The sequence below is a fragment of the Canis lupus genome, chromosome 8 (genome assembly GCF_048164855.1).
Source record: "Canis lupus baileyi chromosome 8, mCanLup2.hap1, whole genome shotgun sequence".
NCBI lineage: Eukaryota > Metazoa > Chordata > Mammalia > Carnivora > Canidae > Canis > Canis lupus.
This window is the reverse complement of record NC_132845.1, coordinates 53626436-53650858: the sequence shown is the minus strand read 5'-3', so window position 1 is coordinate 53650858 and position 24423 is coordinate 53626436. Positions and strand designations below refer to the sequence as shown.

The 24423-nt window shown below is 37.5% G+C and overlaps 1 protein-coding gene across 18 annotated transcripts in view; it reads right to left on the bottom strand.

Moving 5' to 3' along the window:
* LOC140638546 (phospholipid-transporting ATPase ABCA3-like) overlaps window positions 1–24423 on the bottom strand; it is a 191204-nt gene that overhangs the window by 5624 nt on the left and 161157 nt on the right. For 17 of the 18 annotated variants that reach the window (XM_072836105.1, XM_072836109.1, XM_072836101.1 and 14 more), the window contains 5 exons: window positions 20311–20436; window positions 19886–20080; window positions 3526–3713; window positions 2660–2830; window positions 2097–2287 (listed from right to left, as the gene is read on the bottom strand). In XM_072836105.1, coding sequence (XP_072692206.1) covers window positions 2097–2287; window positions 2660–2830; window positions 3526–3713; window positions 19886–20080; window positions 20311–20436 — 871 coding nt within the window. The remainder of the gene's footprint in view (window positions 1–2096; window positions 2288–2659; window positions 2831–3525; window positions 3714–19885; window positions 20081–20310; window positions 20437–24423) is intronic. The other variant, XR_012035571.1, reaches the window with a different exon arrangement.

The following is a 24423-nucleotide window of genomic DNA, read 5'->3' as shown; positions in this document are numbered from 1 at the left end:
ATTATACATGCATTTATAAAATACATATCAATTATGTGGTATTTTATCACACAAATACCCTTCATTTAGCCCTTACATTTATTCAACGTCCACAATTAGTTCTTATGCAGAAGCTTCTCCAACCATTTCTTAGTTGATCTGAAATTTTTTGTTCGTATATTCTTCAGAAAAGACTGATGGGAATAATATTCCCTGAGTTCTTATGTGTTCATGGCTGTGACTTTTAGTCTTGAAAGGCATTTTGGTTGGAGGAGAAAACCTTGCTTTCATTTTTCTTTCATTGAGTATCTTAAATATCTTACATGCTCTCCTAGCATAAAATTTTCTTGTAATAAAGTCTGTGCTCAATCTGATTTTATTTCCTTTATATATGACTTGTCTTTCTGTCTGAAAATCCAAAGGTCCCTCCTTACTTTATTATTAAAGTGCAATAGTTATATTAGACTATTCATTGGCATTAATGATTTGAGATCAGTTTTTTTGGGGGGAGCCTTATTGACTTTTCAATTAGGTTTTATTTTATTTTAAGAAATTTTCTTGATAGTATTTAGTATTTATTCTATCCTGTGACATTTTTTCTTTGTAGAATATTTTTACGATTGTGTTTAGTAATATTCCCTTCTTTCTTACTTTCCTTCAAATGCTTGTTTTTTTTATGTAGTATGTAATAGTTTATTTATTTATTTATTTATTTATTTATTTTTGTATACATTTTTTTGGAGTTCAATTTGCCAACATATAGCATAACACCCAGTGCTCATCCCATCAAGTGCCCCCCTCAGTGCCCATCACCCAGTCACCCCAACCCCCTGCCCACCTCCCTTTCCACCACCCCTTGTTTGTTGTTTATATTTTTGTTTGATGTTTTCCTCTTTTCCTCCATTCCAATATCCATTTCCCTTATACTTCCTATACTATTTGTTCCTGGTAATTGTTTCTGAAATGTTTATTTATTTTTAAAGATTTTATTTATTTGAGAGAGAGACACAGCACGAGTCGGGTTGGGGCGCAGAGAGAGAATGGGAGATGCAGACTCGCTGAACAGGGATCCCAGTGGAGAACTCCATCCCAGGACCCTGAGATCATAACCTGAGCCAAAGGCAGACACTTAACTGACTGAGCCACGCAGGTGCCCCTGAATTGTTTACTTTCAAAAATGCTGTTAGTTGTCTTTCCATATCTCTTTGTTGTCTAGTCACCTAATTTCTTAGTCCTTCCTAAGATTTAGTATTTTCTGCCATGCAAATACTTACTTACTCTAAATATTTCTCGTTCCTCTGGTAACCCCCACATAGAAGTGGATATTCCAGCTGCCTTTCCATATAATATTTATTTCAACTTTTTAAAGGCCAATATTTATATATGGGTTCCATGTCAGTTCCTTTTTAATTCAGTCATATTTGAACAGCTATTTGCTCAAAATAATGTCAGGAAGAATGTACTTCTGTTTGTGGGTTTGTTTGTTTTCTGTGAAACTTCTATACATATTTTTTATTGGAGTTTATTTTGCCAACATATAGCATAACATCCAGTGCTCATCCTGCCAAGTGCCCCCTCAGTGCCCATCACCTAGTCACCCCAAACCCTTGCCCACCTCCCTTTCCACTACCCCTTGTTCATTTCCCAGAGTTAGGTGTCTCTCATGTTTTGTCACCCTCACTGATATTTTCACTCATTTTTTTTTCTGTGAAAACTTCTTAACACAACTAGGCACAAGAATTTTTTAAGAATAAACATTAAAAAGGATCTCGGGGTACCTGGGTGGCTCAGTTTGTTAAGCATCCAACTCATGATTTTGGCTCTGGTTATGATCTCAGAGTTGTGAGATTGAGCCCTGCATTGGGCTCCACGCTCAGCCCCCTTAAGATTCTCTCTTTCTCCCTCTACCCCTCCCCAGCTGAATTATGCACTCCCCCCTCTAAAAATAAAAAAAATTAAAAATCTAAAAAAATTAAAATGATCTCAATATGGAAGATAATAAATTTCAAGAACTCAGAAGAAATAGTTATTGGAGACCTATGCCATTTGGGGGGTGAAAACAACTAAATACTATTTAACCCATGTCTAACAAAGTTAACCTAACCAAACTAATTTACCTGGGAAAACTGTTGCAATATACTTTTTAAAATCCTCTAAAGTTTTCTCATCTGTATCTATCTTGAACTTAGCCTTCAGGGTGTAAACATTGCCAAACTTGTTCTTGAGGTGCTGAGGGCTGCCCAGGCACATGATTTTTCCCTTCACCATGATGGCCAGCCTGGTACAGAGAGCATCACATTCCTCCATACTAGCAAAACAAGACACCAGAATGATGTAAGGCTGAAAAGATCTCTACTGCAAGACATTCTGTAGCTCAAATTTCCAGTATTTTATGACTCTTTTTAAAATGGAAAGTTACATTTGCCCATCATCAACATCATGGAAAGTGAAGATACTTTCAAGTTCAAAGAAGTTGAGGATCAAATTCTCAAATGGAACAGATCCTAAACTTTCTGCCCTCTCCTCTCAGTGAGAATTCTTGGTTATTCCACTCATTAGGATTCAAGAGGAGTTCATATTTAGAAAAGTTTACTGTCCAAATATTACAAGCCCCAAATAATACCTCTCATAGTCATGAAAACACTTCCAACCCTTAAAGAAGCCTCACAATAAACCACACCTGTGAGAGGTAATGATGATGACTTTGTCACTTTCACGTGCCCTTGTTACTCTGTTCCAGAGCAGGCGCCGGGCCTCTGGGTCCATGCCAGTTGATGGCTCATCTAGGAAGATGACTGAGGGCTTTCCCATTAGGGCAATGGCATTACTCAGTCTACGTTTGTTTCCTCCACTTTATGGTCAAGGAAGGAGACAGAAAACAGAAGCAGAGATTAAGTTACATTACAGTAATTTAATACATCAAACATCTATTTAATACATATCATCTTTTACAGAAAATAGTTTGCCTATTTCCAAGATGCTGAGTCAGAGAACAAAGATACTAAAAATGCTGATTACATGCAGCTCAATCAAGGCACCAGATCTAAAACCACATGTATAAATCAAATCATTTTCATTTGAAACATAGAAACATGTTTCATTTGAAACATTTTGCTTACAAAATCATTTTTAGCTATGTTATCAGTGAAATTTATATTCTTTTTTTTTTTTAAATTTATAGTCTTTTTCTTGAGATTCCTAGATACACAAACTACATAGAGGCCACATCAATACAAAGAATCTTACATTTGTCTTTATTTGAGACACACAGAACTATAGAGATAGAAAAATAGTCTCTTTGCAATTCAATAGCTACAATTCTGATAGCACCAGAATTTTGAGTTCCATCCCAGCAAAGGGAAGATATAATACTGTCTAGGTTTGCTTTACTGCTGGCATCTAAACATTGTCAGGGCATTAGATTGCTTCACAGTAACTGCCTCTGTTTGGAACTCTGGTTAAACTGTGGGCACCCATTCCAAAAAGCAGAAACATAGGAGATTCATCAATATTGTCTGCATTGAGAACACCAGTATGATATCTCACCTGTAAGTGTAAATAAACTTGTCAGCATAGGGTTCCAGATTCAGTGATTGCAGCAATTTATTCACATATTGTGTAATCTGGGTCTCAGGAACTCCCCACAACCTGGCATACATGACCATTAGTTCCCGAGCAGTCATGTAATCCAGCAAAGCATCGAACTGTGGACAATAGCCAATTTTTGACCTTACCTGAAATAGAATAACAATGGGCACAGTTCAACTATCTTACTGAACATATAGTAAATATGGATAACATAGGAGACCTGTAGTTCTCCAGCTCATTCCTCTAAAGGTTAGAATCCGCAGAGTTTTTCTAAAGAATTTCTCCTCCAGTGACTATAGAATCATTGTGTCTGGAGGCTATTATCAGGTATCGGAACCAAAAGTGTGCAAAAGTATGGACTTTTCTATGATGTTATCTCCCTATATATGGCCATAATCATCTATTACATAAATGGAAAAATAATTTTTATTTTTTATTTTTTTTAAGATTTTATTTATTTATTCATAGAGACAGAGAGAGAGGCAGAGACACAGGCAGAGGGAGAAGCAGGCATCATACAGAGAGCCTGACGTGGGACTCGATCCAGGGTCTCCAGGATCACACCCTGGGCTGCAGGCGGCGCTAAACCGCTGCGCCACTGGGGCTGCCCGGAAAAATAATTTTAAAATAGCAGTGCACCTATTTACATAAGTATATTCACCTAATGAAGCAGAATGAAATAGAGTTTAGTCTACCACTGGCTCAACCTTTACTCATAGTAAGCCTAGAGGAAATTCTGATGACCATAAAAAGTAAAAGAGATCTAAATCACTAGTCTGATACACACTGTTAATAACTGGATGGATATTTTTGAAATTTGGGATCTTGGGCAGCCTGGGTGGCTCAGCAGTTTAGCGCCACCTTGGGTCCAGGGTGTGATTCTGGAGACCCAGGAGAGTCCCACGTTAGGCTCCTTGCATGGAGCCTGCTTCTCCCTCTGCCTGTGTTTCTGCCTATCTCTGTGTCTCTCATGAATAAATAAATAAAATCTTTAAAAAAATAAAATAAAGAAATTTGGGACCTTATTTTCTCTTATAAGACTTCATTGGTTTGGTCTCAAGGGATGCTAGGATATCATAGCCCAAGATTGTCACAGAAGGAGAGGCTAGAAAATAATATTTAGGTTCAGCTCAGTGACATCCTATTTTTGGTAGTGGTAGATAGATGGGCAATAACTGGAGTCTTCCATAGCTCTTTTATATGCAATATGACTTTATGACCATCATTTAAAATGTAGGTAAGTAGAATTGGGATCCCAGCTTTTATTTCAGTCATTTATTGATGATAAAGGAAGACAACATATTATAAAAATTTTATAATATTCAGACAAAATATCTGACTAAAACCTAAGTTAAAATCAACAATAAAAACAATGAATATTTTAAAAATATCTAAATTTTATACACTTTAAAACCAATTTTTAAGACTACATTTTTAATTCAGGTGTTAAGAGAACTCAATACATCTTGCAAAATATTTTGAACAACAGATATTTTGATGCAGTGAGAGGCCATTTTAAACAATGAAAAGGTAATAGTTAAATAAATAATCAGTTAACTCATAACAATATAAAAACCCCCACAGATTTAGCAGATTCTGGGAAGATGGTAGAGTAGGAAGCACCAACTTATCTCCCCATCTAGACAACAGTTACACTGGCAGAATCTGACTAGTAAAATATCTGGGAGCTCTGGAGTCTATTGAAAACTTGTAAATTCCAAGCAAAGATTTGTAAATTGTGATTAATTTTAATCAATTTCAGCTTTTAGTGCACTAGCACCTACCATCTTCTATTCCTAGCACTATGGTAGCATCTGTTCACATATTCCTGGAGCAGCTTGTACAGAGCTAGGGGAAGTCAGCTGGACTAAAGGTATCCTGTCCTCTAAATATTTGGCACCTGTACTCTGATTGCTTATTGATGCTTCCTTCACAAACAGGAAAGTAGAGTCCATTCAAAGGAAGAAAATAAGTCAATAGACAGTATCCCTGAGGAGAACCTGACAATAGACCTGTTGCACAAAGACTTTAAAAGACTTTCTTAAAGATGATCAAACAACTAAAGGAAGGTGTGTGGAGAAAGTAAAACAAAAAGATGTATAAACATAATGGAAATTATCAGTTAGGAGGTAGGAAATCTAAAAAGAAACTAAAAGAAATTCTTTTACCATTAAGTACATTAACTGCAGTGAAAAATTCACTGGGGGGATTCAAAGGCAATTTTGAGTAGCCAGAAGAAAGAAAAAGGAGACAAAAAGCATAATGGAAATTACTGAGCCAATGAAACAGAAAGAAAAAGGATTAAAGAAAAGTGGATAAAGCCATGAAACCTGTGGAACACTATCAAGTGGATGAATATGCATTGTTAGGGTCTCAAAAGAAGAGACAGGGACAGAGAGAATAGTTGAAGAAATGATGACTAAAAACTTCCCAAATTCAAAGAAAAATAATAATAAATAAATAAATAAATAAATAAATAAAATAAAATAAAATAAAAACTTCCCAAATTCAATGAAAGATGTGCATATGAATAATCAAGAAGCCAAATGAACTCCAAACAACATGAATTCAAAGGGACGCACACCATGATGCATTAAAATCAAACTTTCCAAAACCAAAGATAAAGAGAGAATTTTGAAAGATGTAAAGCAAAGACATGTCACTTACAAGGGATTATCAATAAAATCATAAACATATTTCTCATTAGAGACCTCATAGGTAGGTCAGAAAGTAGTGGGCCAAAATAGTCAAAGTGCTAAGTTTTTGCTAAGTGCAAAAGTTAAGAGAGTTCATTAATACTAGATCTACTCTGCAAGAAATGCTAAAGGAAGACCTACAGAATGAAATAAAAGGACACTAGAGTATAACTCAAAGCAGTATGAAGAAATAAAGATCTCAATTAAGGAGTTTATATATGGGCAATTATTATTAATAAAAGCAAATATTATTGTAACAAAAGTTTGTAATTTTTTCTACATGATTTAAGAAAACAATACACTTTCTAAAATTACTAGTCTAATAGTTACATGTTATTGCAATTTTGTTTTTTTTAGGCCATATTTTCTACATAATTGAAGAGACTAATTCATTTGAAATAATTATTAAAAAATAAAATAATTATTTGTTCATGTTTTTGGTCATAAAGATGTAATTTTGTGACATCAACAAACAAAAGGAGTAGGGACAGAATCAGGGAAATACAAATCAAAACCACAATGAGATACCACCTCACACCAGTGAGAATGGGGAAAATTAACAAAGCAGGAAACCACAAATGTTGGAGAGGATGTGGAGAAAGGGGAACCCTCCTGCACTGTTGGTGGGAATGTGAACTGGTGCAGCCACTCTGGAAAACTGTGTGGAGGTTCCTCAAAGAGTTAAAAATAGACCTGCCCTACGACCCAGCAATTGCACTGCTGGGGTTATACTCCAAAGATACAGATGCAGTGAAACGCCGGGACACCTGCACCCCGATGTTTCTAGCAGCCATGTCCACAATAGGCAGACTGTGGAAGGAGCCTCGGTGTCCATCGAAAGATGAATGGATAAAGAAGATGTGGTTTATGTATACAATGGAATATTACTCAGCCATTAGAAACAACAAATACCCACCATTTGCTTCAACGTGGATGGAACTGGAGGGTATTATGCTGAGTGAAGTAAGTCAATCGGAGAAGCACAAACATTATATGTTCTCATTCATTTGGGGAATATAAAAATAGTGAAAGGGAATAAAGGGGAAAGGAGAAAAAATGAGTGGGAAATATCAGAAAGGGAGACAGAACATGAAAGACTCCTAACTCTGGGAAACAAACTAGGGTGGTGGCAGGTGAAGTGGGCGGGGGATGGGGGTGACTGGGTGACGGGCACTGAGGTGGGCACTTGATGGGACGAGCACTGGGTGTTATTCTATATGTTGGCAAATTGAACACCAATAAAAAATAAATTTATGAATTAAAAAATAAATAAATTGAAAAAAAAGGAGTGGGGACAGAGCTATAAAGGAGCAGGATTTGTGTTATTGAAGTTATCCTGATATAAATGCAAATTAGAGTGTTACAAATTTAAGATGTTAAATATAATCACCATGGTAACTGAAGTAAACAGGTACAGAAGATGGACAAATGGATATGAAAAAGGAATTTAAACATTTCACTGAAAAAATCAACTAAATGCAAAAACAGACCACAAATGCAGGAAATAAGGGAAAAAAACAGCAATACCACATATAGAAAACAGAGAGCAAAGTGAAAGAAGTGAGTCCTTTCCTATTAGAAATTACTTTAAATGTATATAATTAAAATCTCCAATCAAAAGACAGAGATTGGCAGAATTATTGAATACACACAACCCAGGGGTACCTGGGTGGCTCAGTCAGCTAAGTATATGGTTCTTAATTTCAGTTCAGATCATGACCTCGTGGTCATGGGACTGAGCCCTGCATTGGGCTTTACGCTGGGCATAGAGCCTGCTTGAGATTCTCTCTCTCACTCTCTCCTCCTCCCACTTGTACTTTCTCTGTCTCAAAAACTCATGATCAATTCAATTCAACAAAACAAAAATTCATGATCCAACTATGTGCTGTCTACAAGAGACTCACTTTAGATCCAAAGATACAAATACATTGAAGGTAAAAAGATGGAAAAAGATATTCCATGCAAATGGTAAACAAAAGGGCAGGCTAACTATACTAATATCAGCCTAAATAGACTTTAAAAAATATAAGAGACAAGGAAGGGCATTATATATTAGTAGACATTTCAATGCAGCAAGAAAATACAATTACAAATATCTATGCATCTAATAACATATAAAATATATGGTGTGAAATTTATAGAATTGAAGGGACAAATAGTTCTACAATAATAGTTGGATACCTCAATACCCACTTTTAGTGATTGATAGAAAAATCAGACAAAAGATAAGTAAGTAAATTGAGGACTTAAAAACACAACTAACCAGATTTATCAAACATACAGAACACTACATGCAATAAAAGCATATACATTCTTTTCAAATGCACATGGGACATTTTCCAGGATGGAACACGTTAGGCTATAAATTGTCTCCATAGATTTAAAAAGAGATATCATACCAAATACTTTTCAACCACAATGGGAAGAAGTTAAAATGGATTACAAAAATAAAACTAGAAAATTGACAAATTTGTGGAAATTGAACAATACCCTTTTAAACAAGGGATCAAAGAAGAAATTACAAAGAATGTTAGAAAATTCTTAGAGATAAGTGAAAATGAAAACATACCAAAACCTATATGGCTTAGTGAAAGCATTGCTTAAGGGGTAAATTACAGCTTTAAACACACTAAAAAATAATATCTGAAATCTACAATCTAACTTTACAACTCAAAGAAACAAAAGGAAAAAATATTAAACACAAAACTACCAGAAGACAGGAAATAATAGAGCAGAGCAGAGATAAATGAAATAGAGAAGAGAAAAACAATAGAAAACATCAATGAAACCAAAAGTTGGTTCTTTGAAAAGAACAAAATTGACAAATCCCCAGCTAACCAGACTAAAGGGAGGCGGGCAGGGAAAGGCAAGGTCAAATGCTTAACAGCACTGGATTTGGCAATGATTTCTTAAATATGACATCAAAGGCAAACGAAAGAAAAAATAGACAAATTGGACTTCATGAAAAATTAAAAATGTTGTGCATCAAAAAATACTATCAACTAGGAAAAAATGCAACCCACAGAATAAGAGAAAGACTGCAAATTATATATCCCATAAGAGATTAATATCTGATTTTATAGAGAACACCTAAAATTCAACAACAAAAACAACATCCTGATTCAAACATGGGTAAAGGATTTGAATGAGCATTTCTTGAAAGAATATAAACAAATGGCCAATAAGCAAGAAAAGATGCAAATCAAAACTACAATGAAATACCATTTTGCATTCATCATGAGACATTTTCTCAGTACCTTTTGAAATGAGAGTGTAATTTTAACCTTTCATTCTATTAATGAAGATCACATTTATTAATTTATATTTGTTGAATTATCCTTGCATTCTCTAGAATTCACCACTGAAATAATCTGGCCTGAGTTTTTTTTTTTTGAGGAGGTTTGATTACTGTTACAATTTCCTTAATCACTATTGATCGTTCCAATTTTATGTAGTCAGAAGTGGGATTTCTAGATCATATGATAATTCTATCTTGGGGGGCACTGCCATAGAGTTTTACACATTAGCTCTACCATGTGACAATTTTACCAAAGTGCACAAGGGTTCCAGTTTCTTCACATCCTAGACAACACTGTTTTTGATAGTAGACCATTTCTCTTTTTTTTTGTATATTTTTTTATTAGAGTTCAATTTGCCAACATACAGCATAACACCCAGTGCTCATCCCGTCAAGTGCCCCCCTAAGTGTCTGACACCCATTCATCCCAATCCCCCGCCCACCTCCTTTTCCACTACCCCTTGTTCCTGTCCCAGAGTTAGGTGTAACTCATGTTACATTACCCTCACTATTATTTCCCACTCCTTTTCTCTCCTTTCCGCTTTATTCCCTTTCACTATTTTTTATATTCCCCAAATGAATGAGACCATATAATGTTTGTCCTTCTCTGATTGACTTACTTCACTCAGCATAATATTCTTCAGTTCCATCCACGTTGAAGCAAATGGTGGGTATTTGTTGTTTCTAATGGCTGAGTAATATTCCATTGTATACATATACCACATCATCTTTATCCATTCATCTTTCCATGGACACCAAGGCTCCTGCCACACTTTGGCTACTGTGGACATTGCTGCTATAAACATACAGAATGTTCCCTCTATACCTACACTCTGAAGAGTTTTGATCAAGAATGGATGCTGTATTTTGTCAAATGCTCTCTCTCCATCTATTGAGAGGATCCTGTGGTTCTTGTTTTTTCTCTTGTTGATAATGATCAATCACATTGATTGCTTTACGAGTGTTGAACCAGCCTTGCATTCCAGGAATAAATCCCACTTGGTCATGGTGAATAGCCTTCTTTTTTTTTAATTTTTTTTCTTTATTTATGATAGTCACACAGAGAGAGAAAGAGAGGCAGAGACACAGGCAGAGGGAGAAGCAGGCTCCATGCACCGGGAGCCCGATGTGGGATTCGATCCCAGGTCTCCAGGATCGCGCCCTGGGCCAAAGGCAGGCACCAAACCGCTGCGCCACCCAGGGATCCTGAATCCCTTTCACTATTTTTTATATTCCCCAAATGAATGAGACCATATAATGTTTGTCCTTCTCTGATTGACTTACTTCACTCAGCATAATATTCTTCAGTTCCATCCACGTTGAAGCAAATGGTGGGTATTTGTTGTTTCTAATGGCTGAGTAATATTCCATTGTATACATATACCACATCATCTTTATCCATTCATCTTTCCATGGACACCAAGGCTCCTGCCACACTTTGGCTACTGTGGACATTGCTGCTATAAACATACAGAATGTTCCCTCTATACCTACACTCTGAAGAGTTTTGATCAAGAATGGATGCTGTATTTTGTCAAATGCTCTCTTTCCATCTATTGAGAGGATCCTGTGGTTCTTGTTTTTTCTCTTGTTGATAATGATCAATCACATTGATTGCTTTACGAGTGTTGAACCAGCCTTGCATTCCAGGAATAAATCCCACTTGGTCATGGTGAATAGCCTTCTTTTTTTTTAATTTTTTTTCTTTATTTATGATAGTCACACAGAGAGAGAAAGAGAGGCAGAGACACAGGCAGAGGGAGAAGCAGGCTCCATGCACCGGGAGCCCGATGTGGGATTCGATCCCAGGTCTCCAGGATCGCGCCCTGGGCCAAAGGCAGGCACCAAACCGCTGCGCCACCCAGGGATCCTGAATAGCCTTCTTAATGTACTGTTGGATCCTGTTGTCTAGTATCTTTTTGAGAATTTTTCGTCCATGTTCATCAGGGATATTGGTCTATAATTCTCCTTTTTGATGGGGTCTTTGTCTGGTTTTGGAATTAAGGTGATGCTGGCCTCATAGAACGAGTTTGGAAGTATTCCATTTCTTTCTATCTTTCCGAACAGCTTTAGTAGAATACGTATTGTTTCTTCTTTAAACGTTTGATAGAATTTCCCTGGGAAGCCATCTGACCCTGGACTTTTGTGTCTTGGGAGGTTTTTGATGACTGCTTCAATTTCCTTCCTGGTTATCGGCTTGTTCAGGTTTTCTATTTCTTCCTGTTCCACTTTTGGTGGTTTGTGGTTTTCCAGAAATGCATCCATTTCTTCTAGATTGCCTAAGTTATTGGGGTATTGCTGCTTATAATATGTTTTTGAAATAATTTGTATTTCCTTGATATTGGTGGTGATCTCTCCTTTTTCATTCATGATTTTATTAAGTTGAGTCTTTTCTCTTTTGTTTTTAAGAAGGCTGGCTAATGGTTTATCTATCTTCTTAATTCTTTCAAAGAACCAACTCCTGGTTTTGTTGATCTGTTCTACAGTTCTTCTGGTCTCTATTTCATTGAGTTCTGCTCGATCTTTATTAACTGTCTTCTGCTGGGTGTAGGTTTTATGTGCTGTTCTTTCTCAGTTCCTTTAGGTGCAAGGTTAGTTTGTGTACTTGAGTTTTTTCCTATTTTTTCAGGGATGCTTATATTGCGATGTATTTCCTTTCAGGACTACTTTTGCTGTATCCCAAAGATATTGAACAATTGTATCTTCATTCTCATTAGTTTCCATGAATCTTTTTAATTCTTCTCTAATTTCCTAGTTGACCCTTTCATCTTTTAGCAGTATGCTCTTCAACCTCCACATGTTTGATTTTCTTCCAAATTTCTTCTTGTGATTGAGTTCTAGTTTCAAAGCATTATGGTCTGAAAATATACAGGGGACAATCCCAAAATTTTGGTATTGGTTAAGACCTGATTTGTGACCCAGTATGTGGTGTATTCTGGAGAAAGTTTCATGTGCACTTGAGAAGTATGTGTATTCAGTTGCGTTTCAATGTAAAGTTCTGTAAATATCTGTGAAATCCATCTGGTCCAGTGCATCATTTAAAACCCCTGTTTCTTTGTAGATGTTGTGCTTAAAAGATCTGTCATTTGCAGAAAGTGCCTTGTTGAAATCTCCTGGTGTCTATGTGTCTGTATGTCTGAACTTTGGTCATTGATATACGTGGCAGCTCCCACATTATGGGCATAAATATTTATGATTGTTAGGTTCTCTTGTTGGATAGATCTTCTAAGTATGATATAGTGTCCCTCTCCAACCTTTCATTTTCAGACTCTAGGTGTCCTTACGTCTAAAATGAGTCTCTTATAGACAGAAAATAGATGGGTCTTGCTTTTTTATCCAGTCTGAAACCCTGTGTCTTTTGATGGGATCATTAAGCCCATTCATGTTCAGAGTTACTATTGAAAGATATGAATTTAGTGTCATCATGATTCCTATTCAGTCCCTGTTTTTGTGGATTATTTCTTTGGGCTTCCTCTTTCTTTCACAGAGTCCCCCTTAATATTTCTTGCAGAGCTGGTTTGGTGGTCACATATTCTTTCAGGTTCTGCCTATCTTGGAAGCTCTTTATCTCTCCTTCTATTCTGAATGACAGCCTTGCTGGATACAGTATTCTTGACTGCATGTTCTTCTCATTTAGAACGCTGAATATATCCTGCCAGCCTTTTCTGGCCTGCCAGGTCTCTGTAGAGACGTCTGCTGTTAAACTAATATTTCTCTTCATATTAGTTAGGGATCACTTGTCTCTTGCTGCTTTAAGGATTTTCTCTTTATCTTTGGAATTTGCAAGTGTCACTATTAAATGTCAAGGTGTTGCACGGTTTTTATTGATTTTAGGGGGGGATCTCTCTATCTCCTGGATCTGAATGCCTGTTTCCCTCCCCAAGTTAGGGAAGTTCTCAGCTATGATATGTTCAAATACACTTTCTGGTTCTCTGTCCCTTTCAGCGCCCTCTGGAACCCCAATGAAATGTAGACTTTTCCTTCTGAGGCTGTCATTTATTTCCCTTAACCTTCCCTCATGGTCTTTTAATTGTTTTTCTCTTTTTTCCTCAGCTTCCTTCCTTGCCACCAACTTGTCTTCTATGTCCAACTCACTTGTTCTTCTACCTCATTAGCCCTCATTGTTAGGACCTCCAGGTTGAATTGCATCTCATTTAATTGATTTTCAATTTCGGCCTGATTAGATCTAAATTTTGCAGTCATGATGTCTCTTGAATCCTTTATGATTTTTTCCAGAGCCACTGGCAGCTTTATAATTGTGCTTCTGAATTGACTTTTTTCTGACATCAAATTGTAATCCAAATTCTGTAACTTTGTGGCAGAGAGTACTGTTTCTGATTTTTTCTTTTGTGGTGAGTTCTTCTTTGTAGTCATTTTGCTCAGTGCAGAGTGGCTAAAAACAAGTTGTACTGGAAAAAGGAATTTAAAAAAAGAGAAAAAAGGGAAAACAAAGAACAAAAAACAAAAACAAAACAAAACAAAAACAAAAACAAAAACAAAACAAACAAGGAGGGGTATCCTCTGATTCTATATACTTTAAGTCCTCCAGCACTGTTCGGTAAAGAACTTGCTCTTCCCCGTCCTTCCAGCCTGTCTTCTGGGGGAGGGGCCTGCTGTGCTGATTCTCAGAGGTGTGCACCTGGGGGAGCTGCCCCGCCCCTGCTGGGTGCATGGCTCAGTGGGAGCTGTTTATCCTGTGAGGCCTCTGGTCCCTGGTGGCCCTGCTCAGTCCTAGGCACAAGGTGACACCAGGAGGAACAACAGTGGCGGCGGCCAGCTCTCCAGCCCTGGAGTCAGCTCCCTCAGTCACTACCGCAGCTTCCAGTGTACACGGGCCTGGATGCTCTGGGGGTGGGGGGCACTGATCTGCACAGCTCGGAGGTGCCCAGCGGCAGCAGTGTCCTCGCTGTCCTTTGTCCTCCCGGCCTCCGCCTGTCCCAAGGGGACTGCCGGATCCTGGGCTGTGTCCACTCCTGCCCTGGTCTCTGGGGCCTGCGCTGCTGTAATGGGCTCCTGGACGCACAGCACCCTCCTCACTCACCAAGCTGCCACCCGATCCACTGCCTAAGCTGCTCCCAGGGCCCCGGGGCGCGAGCTCCAGCCCCTTAGGGAGCTCAGCCTGCGGTGTGTGGAATGCTTCCTTGGGGCGCAGGTCCTCTGTTAGTGACCCTGGGAGCCTGAGGGCATCACTGCCCGTCCTGGGATCCTGCCCCAGCTCCCTACGAGCGCCTTTCCATCCGGGAATATTGGTGAAGCTCCTGCTTCTCCAGGCCTGGGCGTTCCTGTCCTGGAGGCCCTCCCCACCGGACCTTGACCCGGCTCATCACAGGCCCCTCCCCTTTGAATGCGTTTTTATTTATTTATTTATATTTTTTTCCATCTTCGTACCTTGATAGAAGTGCGAACTCTTCTCACTGTAGCATTCCAGCTGTTCTCTTTAAATCTCAGGCCGAATTTTTAGGTTTTCAGGATGATTTGAAAGTTACCTAGGTAAGTTGGTGGGGACAGGTGACTTGGGGACACTACTCCTCCGCCATCTTGCTCCGCCCCCAATCTGTGTGCAAACTTTTACGTGGATTTCTGTTTTCAGGTTTTTTCGGTAATGGCTAAGGGTTCAGTTGCTGGTTTATATCATATGAGTATGTTTAGTTTTGTAGAAAACCACCAAACTGTTTCAGAAAGTGTCTGCACCACTTTCTATTTGCACCAGAAATGATTGCTCCATAACCTATTCACCATTTGTTTTTGTTAGTTTTTCTGGTTTTGGCCATTGATACGGTGTTATCTCAATTTCATGGTTGTTATAATTTGCATTTCCATGAGGACATATGATGTGAAACTTCTTTTCATGTTATAATTTGCATTTCCATGAGGACATATGATGTGAAACTTCTTTTCATGATCCTTATGATCCTTTTATTTTCGGAGGCAACGGTTTTTTTTTTTTTAATTTTTATTTATTTATGATAGTCACAGAGAGAGAGAGAGAGAGAGGCAGAGGGAGAAGCAGACTCCATGCACCGGGAGCCCGACGTGGGATTCGATCCCGAGTCTCCAGGATCGCGCCCTGGGCCAAAGGCAGGCGCCAAACCGCTGCGCCACCCAGGGATCCCGGGAGGCAACGTTTTAATGTTGCCTCTTTCATTTCTGATTTTTTAAAAGATTTATTTATTTGAGAAAGAGATGGAGAGAGCGCATGGGGGTGGGGGGCAGATGGGCAGCGGCAGAAGGAGAGAGAGAATCCAGAGGCCGACTCCCTGCTGAGCTTGAAGCCCAACATAGGGCTGAATCCCAGGACACTGAGATCATGACCTGAGCCAAAACCTAGAGTTAGCTGCTTGACCAACTGAACCATCCAGAAGCCTCTCATTTCTGAATTTATTTTTCGAGTCTTCTCTTTTTATTTTTTTTAATTAGTCTAGCTAGGGATTGGTAAATTTTGTTTATTTTTTCAAAAAGCCAATCAGTTTTATTAATTTTTTTCTCTTGGTTTTCTATTTCCTATTTGTTTATTTCTGCTCTAATCTTTATTATTTCCTTTATTTTTCTAACTTTGGGTTTAGTTTGTTCTTTTTTGTGTTCCTTGAGATGTACAGTTAGGTTATTTGATATTTTTATTTTTTAATTTTTTTTTATATTTTTATTTTTTTATCTGGTATTTGATATTTTTAATGTAGACAGCATATAATGCCATAAACTCTCATTTTAGTACTGTTTTTGTTAAACCTCTCAGTTTTGATATGCTTTGTTTTCATCTTCATTTGTGTTGAGATATTTTTTAAATGCTCCTTTATTTATTTTTAATTTATTTTTTAAATTCCAGGATAGTTAACACAGTGTTATATTAATTTCAGGTGTATAGTATAATGATTCAACAATTCTATACATGATTTAGCACTTTAAATGTACTCTTAATCCCTTTTACCTGTTTCACTTATTGCCCCCCACTCCTTACCTCTAAGGGATAACCACTAGCTTGTTCTCTATATTTTAAAGTCTGTTTTTTTTAAGATCTTATTTATTTATTCATGAGAAACACAGAGAGAGAGGCAGAGATATAGGAAGAGGGAGATTCAGGCTCTCTGTGGTGGAGCCTGATGCAGGACTCAGTCCCAGGACTCCAGGATCACGACTTGAGCCAAACATAGATGCTTGACCACTGAGCCACCCAGGAACCCCTAGAGTCTGTTTTTATTTTTTCTTTGACCCAGTGTTTGCTCAAGAGTGTGTTCTACAGTTTCCACATTATTTGAGGTTTCTCAATTTTATGCAGTTATTAAAATCTAGTTTTATTCCATTGGGTCAAAAAAAGATGCTTGATATATTGATCTTTTTAAAAATTGTTAAGCTTGTTTTGTGACCTAAAATTTCATCCAAATATATTCCTCATGTGCTTGAAAATATTGTATATTCTGGTGGGTTAAAAGTTCTGTATGTCACTTAGCTCCATTTGATATATAGTACTGGTCAAATTTACTCTTTATTCATATTCTGTCTGGATGTTCTATCCATTACTGAGGTTTCCTATTATTATTGTATCAGTTTCTCCTTTCAGATCTGTTGATATTTGTTCATATACTTAGGTGTTCTGATGTTGATATAAATATTTACAATAGTTATATCCCCCTATTGAGTTGACACTTTTTATCATTAGTGTCTCCTAATGGTTTTAATTAGTTTACTTTGTCTGCTATAAGTATAGTCACCCCTGCTTTCTTTTGCTTACCATTTGCATGAAATATGTTTCCAAAACTTCTCTTTCAGCCAATGTATACCCTTGAATTTAAAATGAGGTTTTTGAAGACACAACAGTTGTATCTTAATTATTTATCCATTCAGCCTGTTTCTTTTCTTGTGAAGAGTTTAGTCTATTTAGATTTACTGATAGAGAAGGATTAATTATGGCCACTTTGTTGATTGCTTTCTGTTTAACAGTTCTTTTGTCCCTCTTTTTCTGTCTTGCTATATTCCTTTGTGCATCATCGTTTTTGCTTTTTTGATTGACTGACTGATAGGGGTTAATTCCTTTTCTTTAATGTAACTTCTTAGATATTTTCTTTGAGGTTACCAAGGGGCTTACACAAAATGTTTTATAAGTCTCTTTTAAGCTCTTTTTTAACAACTTAAGTTCTCTGCTTTTCCTTCTTTTACCTCCACATTATATGCTATTTATGTCAAAATTTATATCTGTTTATATTATATTACATATCCCTTAACATAATTTAGATATAGTTGTTTAAATATTTTTTCATTTAACTTTTATACTACAATTAAAAGAAATTTGCCCACCACTAATACGGTAAGCCATTTCTGGTTTTGTCTATATACTTACCTTTACCAATGAGCTTCTTATTTTGTTATGCTTTCATATTGTTGGTTGTCTAGTGTCCTTTCATTTAACTTGAAAAACTCCTTTGAGCATTTTTAAGATTGCTCTAGTGGCGATAAACTCCCTCAGCTTTTGTTTGTCTGAGAAAGTCTTGATCTCCTCTATATTCTTGAAATACACATTTGCTGGGGAGAGTACTCTTGGTTGGCAGGTTTTGTCTTTCAGCACTTTGACTATATCCATCCCACTCACTTCTAGTCTTCAAAGTTTCTGCTGAACAATTCTCTGATCATGAGTGGGGGTTTTCTTGTATGTAACAAGTAACTTTTCTCTTTGTCTTTAACTTTATATAATTTGATTACATGTCTCAGTATGGGTTTCTTTGGATGCACTTTTTTTTTTTTTTTTTTTTACTGCTTTGGTCTTCTCGATCTGATGCCTCTATACTTCCTCAGTTTTGCAGTTTTTATCCATATTTTCTTTGAATAAGCTTTCTTTTCTGCTCCCTTCTCTCTCTTCCTTCTCAGACTTCCATAATACATATATTGGTCCTCCTGATGGTTTCCCTATTTTCCTTATGCTATCTTCACTCTTTTTCATTCCTTTTCCTTTTTCTCTGATCAGAAGATTTCCACTGACCTGTCTTTGAGGTTTCTTACCCTTTCTTCTGCTTGATGTAGTCCACTGTTGAATTCTTCTACTTAATTTTTCAGTTCAATTGTTGGATTCTTCAGATCTATGATTTCTGTTTGGTACTTTTGTGCATTTTCTCTTTGTTGAAATTCTCATTTTGTTCTTGCATTGCTCTCCTGAACTTGGTTAACATACTTATGATCATTACTTTGAATTCTCTGTCAGATAAATCACATATCTCATTAGGGTCTTTTTCTGGAGACTTACCTTGTTCTTTTGTTTAGAATATATTTCATTGTCTCTTCATTTTTTCCTGACTCATATATTATTTTATGCACATTAAATAAAAAAAGCCAACTCTCCCAGTCTAGACAGGTTGGCCTCATGTAGGAGAAATCACCTAGCCAGAGATTCTTCAAACCTCTTAAAACTTTATGCTTGCCCAATCGTCATTTACATTAGTGACCCTAGGAGATTAAAATCCCATTAGTGCCCTGGAATCTGAGGAAGTGCCCACAAGCCCATTCAGGCTCCCAGAGGATTACTAATTGCTTGCCCCATTAGCTCTAAGATGAAGATTAATTTGAAGTCCAACTTTTGTTGGGATGTTAGATATGTAGTCTATCCCTTCAAGCAAGAAACTGGGGTCCACGTATGTTAGTCTACTTGCTTTGTGCTGAGCCATGGGGAATGGCCACTGAAAGTGCTTATATACCTGTTGAAACTGCTTTTTTTTCTCTGCAGCCCTGGAAGAATTCTGAATGCCACATCCTGTCATCCTCCAGAGCTAGGAGATTTGGGACCAGTCCTTTGGGTGGCAGCCATAAAAACTAAGAAGCTACATTGTATGGTTTAAACCTCTCAGTCCTCATGGAGAAGCTGGAATTGGGGATTCTCTCCTGAATGTAAGGCACTGTGTTGTGGGTGGGGTTGACAGTGCGAATGTGTCCCAGCTTATCCTACCCCTTTTGATTTGAGTGTTTCCTCAATAGTATGATGTATAGGAATCTCCCAATTCATTTCTGAATTTCCCTCAGAGGCAACTGATCCCTGGGTAACTGTTTATTCAGTGTATCCATGGAAGGAGGGAAAGTCAGGCCTCTTATTGCACCATCTTGCTCTCCAATAGTTTCTAAAAATGGTAAAGACACGTTTGTCTTACATTCTCAGAATAAGGCTATTTTTATTATCCTACCATCTCCCCTCAAAAATTTATTTCTCTCTCTGAAATCCATTGGCTGAGTCAACAGTATCAATATCAATATGTGCCATGATTCCTACCTATCACTTTCCACTACTTGCCTCTTAGTTCTCCCCCAAGGAATCATGCTACTCACAACCCAGATAGTAATAGTGTCTTACCTCTAGGAGATTGTTGGTGATACTTAAGTTCTCAATGAACACATCTCCAGAGGTAGCAGTCTCCTCTCCAGTCAATATTTCAAAGGTAGTAGTTTTTCCAGCTCCATTTAATCCAAGCAATCCAAAGCATTCCTTCTTTTGGATTCCAAGGGAGATATTTCTGACAGCCAAAACAGCTGGATATGTAAAATATATCTTAAAAAAACACAGAAAGCACAATATAGCAAAGGATATTTATAGATTAAATACAAAAAATACATTAGACCCCTATGGATTACTATGGAGCTCAGACAGCTTCACAGAAACTCTTCTACTCTATTGGAGTAATACACATAGATTCATAAGACCACAATGAATCCTTGATGCTAATGGCATGCTCTTTAATAGGAATGAAATCATGGTAAGTTGGCATTATATAATATTACCTTTGTGAGTTCCTTAATAAGTACTGTGAAATTCAACAATTCCCGAGGCTGCTCCAGGATTCTGTTTCTTTCATGTTGTACATCATCATCTTCAGATTCCCCAGATAATTCTTTGGACACTCTATCCTATATTTTCAAAGACAGCATCATAGAGATGGATACCCTTTAGACATCTGGTCTAGATAACTGGTTGGCTTCAGGAAGACTTAACTGGGAGGTAATCTCAAATATGTCATAACAGAAAGTTCAAATCATCCCCAAAAGATTTCCTACATACGTATCACTTTAGCTGTCATGTATAAACTTATCCTCTATTTCCAAAGTTAAAAAATTATACTCCTATTCAAGAGCAAGTAGCTTGTTCTTATCAAAATAGATACTTCATCAAAAACTGGAACCACAACACTACACATTTTAAAGAAACATTTAATAATGCATATTTTATAAGATACAAATAGAGCTAAGAATAGGGAAGATATTAACTCTTTCTGTTCCAAGGAGTGGAATCCAGCAACCATTTCATATAGTAATTAAAAAAATATGAGTTCATCAGGAGATTTATGATGGAGAGGGGAGAAAAAGTTCAGGGAATTCCACATAGTGGAAAGAATATAAAAGAATACTTTAAGACTTTTCCATCACTGTTTTTTTATTTTAAACTTTGTTTTGAAAAAATTTTTATTTATAGACAAGTACAGGATAGTTCCAGCATGCATTTTTAGCCTTCTAATGTTAACACCTGATATAGTCATGGCACACTGATCAAAATAAAGAAATTAACATTGGTTCTATTCTAGGAATTACAGATTTTACTGTAGTTCAGTGCAAAATATGTTGAATAATTTTAATGCCACTTTGAGTCTAAATTTTTAAAGCATAACATATATGCAGACAAGATATAAATCATAAGTCTGCATCTTATTAACTTTTCACAAGGTGAACATATTTATGTAATCACTCCTGATAAAGAAAACAGAGCATCACCTCAACAGTAACTAGGATCCTGACTTGTAACTCTAAATATTATATATTAGTTTTGTCTGTTTTTGAAATTTATATATAAATGGAATTCTACTTTAAATTTTTAAATTAAGTTTATTTTAATTCCAGTATAGTTAACATACAGTGTTATATTAGTTTTATGTGCATAATATAGTGATTCAACAATTCTATATATGACTCTGTGCTCATCACTATAAGTGTACTCTTAATCCCCTTCACCTATTTCACCCGCCCCACCACTGACCTCCCCTCCAATGACCATCAGTTTGTTCTCTATAGTTAAAGGTCTGTTTCTTGGTCTGTCTGACTCACTCAACCAGTCTGTCAGGCTGTTAGCCCAGGCTCTGTACAATATTTATTCTTTCTCTTAATGGAATTCTACTTTATATATTTTTGTGTCTGGCTTCTTTGAGGCAATACTATATTTGTGTTATTATTTCATGCTGTTGCATATGAGTTATAGCCTGTTTCTTCTCGTTGCTATATTCTATTGTGAGAATAGACCATTTTTAATCCATTATATGACTGATAGACATATGGTCTGCTTCTTTCTCTTCTTTTGAAGGGGCCTATTATAAATAATGGTGTGTGAACATTCTTGTAAATGTCTTTTGGTGAACATGAGTGTGCATTTCTGTTGGATTTATACTTAGAAGGAGAGCTTCTGGGTCTCAGTGTGTGCTCATTTTCATATGCATATGAAGAGAACACTTTAGAAGTAATGCCAGACCATTTTCTAAAGGGTTATCAATTTATATTCCCAACACTAGTGCTTGAGACTTCCAGTTGTTCTGTAACCTGAACTTTGCTCCAGACAAGCTGAAAAGCTCCTTGAATGTTTTCCACCTCCTCATCTGTGCATAAGTGACCTCTATGCCTTGGAATCACTTTCTTAAGTGTCACCCAATACCCAGAGCTTAGTTTGGTGACACCTGGATGCACTTCCAACATTTTGAGCTTCTGTTTATTAAACCACATATTTCTTTGGCTTGTATTTTTCTGAGCTCTGATTTGGTCCCTGTCCTAAAACCCCTTCTCTGGCATCTCGACAGAAGTATTTCACCTCTCTTTCAAGTCTGTGGATCTGTTTGTTCCTCCTGGATCTCTCTCAGGAATCTGAGTCCTGTCCAACTTCTAGTGTGATACCAGGTACACAGTAGGTGCCAGAGGCATATCTTCAGAATATATAACAACCTCAGCCTTGGGTGTTAGACTTTGCTGGTTCTAACCAACTGTTTGCTTGCTCACTTAGTCTGACACTCTAGTTCCTGGGCTTTGACTACCCATTGAGAAATTCTCTACATAATCTTGCAGATTAATGGTTCAGCTGAATAGAAGATACTCATAAGATCTGGACACCAGTTGCTGGCTCCACTGATGATACCAGGGCTGGGCCTTTGTTTCTTCCTCTCTTCTTGAGGCACATCTTGGATACTCCCTGCCTTTCCTGTCCCTGTTAGTACTATCATTCAGACCTGTACTGGGAAATGTGAAGACCATATTGGCATGGTAAGAATTTGGACTGAGGTCTAAGCCTGTGGGAGAGTCATGCAATTTCATCTATTTTGGTAACAGAGAGGCTCCTTTTGATTAAAATATTCTTTCTTCTGAAAACATTTCAGACAGTGGTTCACAAAGTGTGAAGGAGCAGCAGAAGCATCAATTGAGAATGTATTACATTTCCAAGTTCAGGTCCACAAAATTAGCAACTCACGGAACAGAGAATAACAACTTGTATTTTAAGAAGACTTCCAGGAGATTCTGATAAATACTAGATTTAGAGAGCAACTACTATAGAGCCTTACTTTTTTTTTAATTGGAGGTCAATTTGCCAACATACAGTATTACACCCAGTGCTCATCCCATCAAGTACCCCCCTCAGTGCCCATCACCCAGTCACGGCATGCACTTGCCCACCTCCCTTCCACTACCCCTTGTTCGTTTCCCAGAATTAGGTGTCTCTCATGTTATGTCACCCTCACTGATATTTCCCATTCATGTTCTCTCCTTTCCCGATTTATTCCCTTTCACTATTTTTTTTATTCCCCAAATGAATGAAACTATATAATGTTTGTCCTTCTCTGATTGACTTCCTTCACTCAGCATAATACCCTCCAGTTCCATCCACGTTGAAGCAAATGGTGGTTATTTATCATTCCTAATGGCTGAGTAATATTTCATTGTATATATATACCACATCTTCTTTATCCATTCATCTTTCTATGGACACCAAGGCTCCTTCCACAGTTTGGTTGTGGACATTGCTGCTGTGAACATTGGGGTGCAGATGTCCTGCCGTTTTACTGCATCTGTATCTTTGGAGTAAATCCCCAGGAGGGCAATTGCTGGGTCATAGGGCAGATCTATTTTTAACTCTTTGAGGAACCTCCACACAGTCTTCCAAAGTGGCTGCACCAGTTCACATTACCATCAAAAGTACAAGAGGGTTACCCTTTCTCCACACCCTCTCCAACATTTGTTTTTCCTGTCTTGTTAATTTTCCCCATTCTCACTGGTGTGAGGTGGTATCTCATTGTGGTTTTGATTTGTATTTCCCTGATGCGAGTGATGCAGAGCATTTTCTCATGTGCTTGTTTGCCATGTCTGGGTCTTCTTTGGTGAAATTTCTGTTCATGTCTTTTGCTCATTTCATGATTGGATTGTTTGTTTCTTTGGTGTTGAGTTTAATAAGTTCTTTATCTGATAGGTCATTTGCAAATATCTTTTCCCATTCTCTAGGTTGTCTTGTTTTGTTGACTGTTTCTTTGGCTGTGCAGAAGCTTTTGATCTTGATGAAGTCCCAATAATTCATTTTTGCTTTTGTTCACCATGCCTTCATAGATGTATCCTGCAGGAAGTTGCTGTGGCCAAGTTCAAAAAGGGTGTTGCCTGTGTTCTCTAGGATTTTGATGGATTCCTGTCTCACACTTAGATCTTTCATCCATTTTGAGTTTATCTTTGTGTATGGTGTTTAAGAATGGTCCAGTTTCGGGATCCCTGGGTGGCACAGCGGTTTGGCACCTGCCTTTGGCCCAGGGCGCGATCCTGGAGACCCGGGATCGAATCCCACATCGGGCTCCCAGAGCATGGAGCCTGCTTCTCCCTCTGCCT